The sequence below is a fragment of the Micromys minutus genome (genome assembly GCF_963924665.1).
Source record: "Micromys minutus genome assembly, chromosome: X".
Taxonomy (NCBI): Eukaryota; Metazoa; Chordata; class Mammalia; order Rodentia; family Muridae; genus Micromys; species Micromys minutus.
In genome coordinates, this window is record NC_137970.1 from 6,354,307 (window position 1) to 6,356,184 (window position 1,878).

General features: G+C 40.8%; 1 protein-coding gene across 1 annotated transcript; it reads left to right on the top strand.

Annotated features, from left to right (window-relative positions):
- The first annotated feature begins 299 nt into the window (after positions 1–299).
- Positions 300–1,649, top strand: LOC308415897 (dnaJ homolog subfamily A member 1-like). The gene has a single exon (XM_080910915.1). It carries the CDS (start codon positions 393–395, stop codon positions 1,584–1,586), a length of 1,194 nt encoding a protein of 397 aa, XP_080767041.1. The 5' UTR covers positions 300–392; the 3' UTR covers positions 1,587–1,649.
- The last annotated feature ends 229 nt before the right edge of the window (positions 1,650–1,878 follow it).

The following is a 1,878-nucleotide window of genomic DNA, read 5'->3' on the forward strand; positions in this document are numbered from 1 at the left end:
TTTTTTTTTTTTTAAGATTAATCTTTGTCCATGGTGATGTGATAGGATATGTAAGATTATTTCAGTCTTCTTGTATCTGTTATGGCCTGCTTTTTGACTGACTGTATGGTCAATTTTGGAGACGTTACTGTGAGGTGCTGAGAAGAAGGTATATTTTTTTGTTTTAAAATGAAATATTCTATAGATATCTTTTAAATCCACCTGGTTCATAACTTCTGTCATTTTCACCATGTCTCTGTTTAGTTTCTTTTGATCTGTCCTTTAAAGAGAGTGAGGTGGGGAACTTTCCAGAACGCTCGGTGGGTGGTGGGGGAGCATCGTCAGGCGGAGCTGCGCTGTGCTACGCTCCTCTTTCCGCTCTCCGGCGCCGGCCCGCTCACCGGCTGTAAAAAATGGTGAAAGAAACCACTTACTATGATGTTCTGGGGGTCAAACCCAATGCCACCCAGGAAGAATTGAAAAAGGCATATAGAAAATTGGCCTTGAAGTACCACCCTGATAAGAATCCAAATGAAGGAGAAAAGTTTAAACAGATTTCTCAAGCTTATGAAGTTCTTGCTGATTCCAAAAAAAGGGAATTATATGATAAAGGAGGTGAGCAGGCCATTAAAGAGGGCGGAGCAGGTGGTGGTTTTGGCTCGCCCATGGATATCTTTGACATGTTCTTTGGAGGAGGAGGAAGAATGCAAAGAGAAAGGAGAGGCAAAAATGTTGTGCATCAGCTCTCAGTGACCTTAGAAGACTTATATAATGGCGCAACAAGGAAACTGGCTCTGCAAAAGAATGTAATTTGTGACAAATGTGAAGGCCGAGGTGGTAAGAAAGGAGCGGTAGAGTGCTGTCCCAACTGCTGTGGGACAGGTATGCAGATAAGGATTCATCAGATTGGACCAGGAATGGTTCAGCAAATTCAGTCAGTGTGCATGGAGTGCCAGGGTCATGGCGAAGGCATCAGTCCTAAAGACAGATGTAAAAGCTGCAATGGAAGAAAGATAGTTCGAGAGAAGAAGATTTTAGAAGTTCATATTGATAAAGGCATGAAAGATGGTCAAAAGATAACATTCCATGGTGAAGGAGACCAAGAACCAGGACTGGAGCCAGGAGTTATTATCATTGTGTTAGATCAGAAGGACCATGCTGTTTTTACAAGGCGAGGAGAAGACCTTTTCATGTGTATGGACACACAGCTGGTGGAAGCACTGTGTGGCTTCCAGAAGCCAATATCTACTCTTGACAACCAAACCATAGTCATCACCTCTCATCCAGGTCAGATTGTCAAGCATGGGGATATAAAATGTGTGCTAAATGAAGGTATGCCAATATATCGTCGGCCATATGAAAAGGGACGTCTAATCATTGAGTTTAAGGTAAACTTTCCTGAAAATGGCTTTCTCTCTCCTGATAAACTCTCTTTGCTGGAAAAGCTCCTTCCTGAAAGGAAGGAAGTGGAAGAAACTGATGAAATGGATCAGGTAGAACTGGTAGACTGTGATCCAAATCAGGAAAGACGGCGTCACTATAATGGAGAAGCGTATGAGGATGATGAACATCACCCCAGAGGTGGCGTTCAGTGTCAGACCTCTTAATAGGCCAGTCACTTTGACATTCTGTGTGCAGTAGTGAATGTGGGAAGGACTGTAATGATAATATGCTCACTACTTGGCTATTGTTTTTGTTTCAATATTCAACTATAGTAGTGTTTTAAATGTTAAATGAAGAATAAACACAAATATAAAAGCTCAAAAAAAAAAAAAAAAAAAAAAAAAAAGAGAGTGAGGTGTTTATGTCTCCCACTATTATTGTGTGTGGTACAATATATACTTTGAACTTTAGTAAAGTTTCTTTTATGAATGGGTTTGCCCTTGTATTTGGAGCATA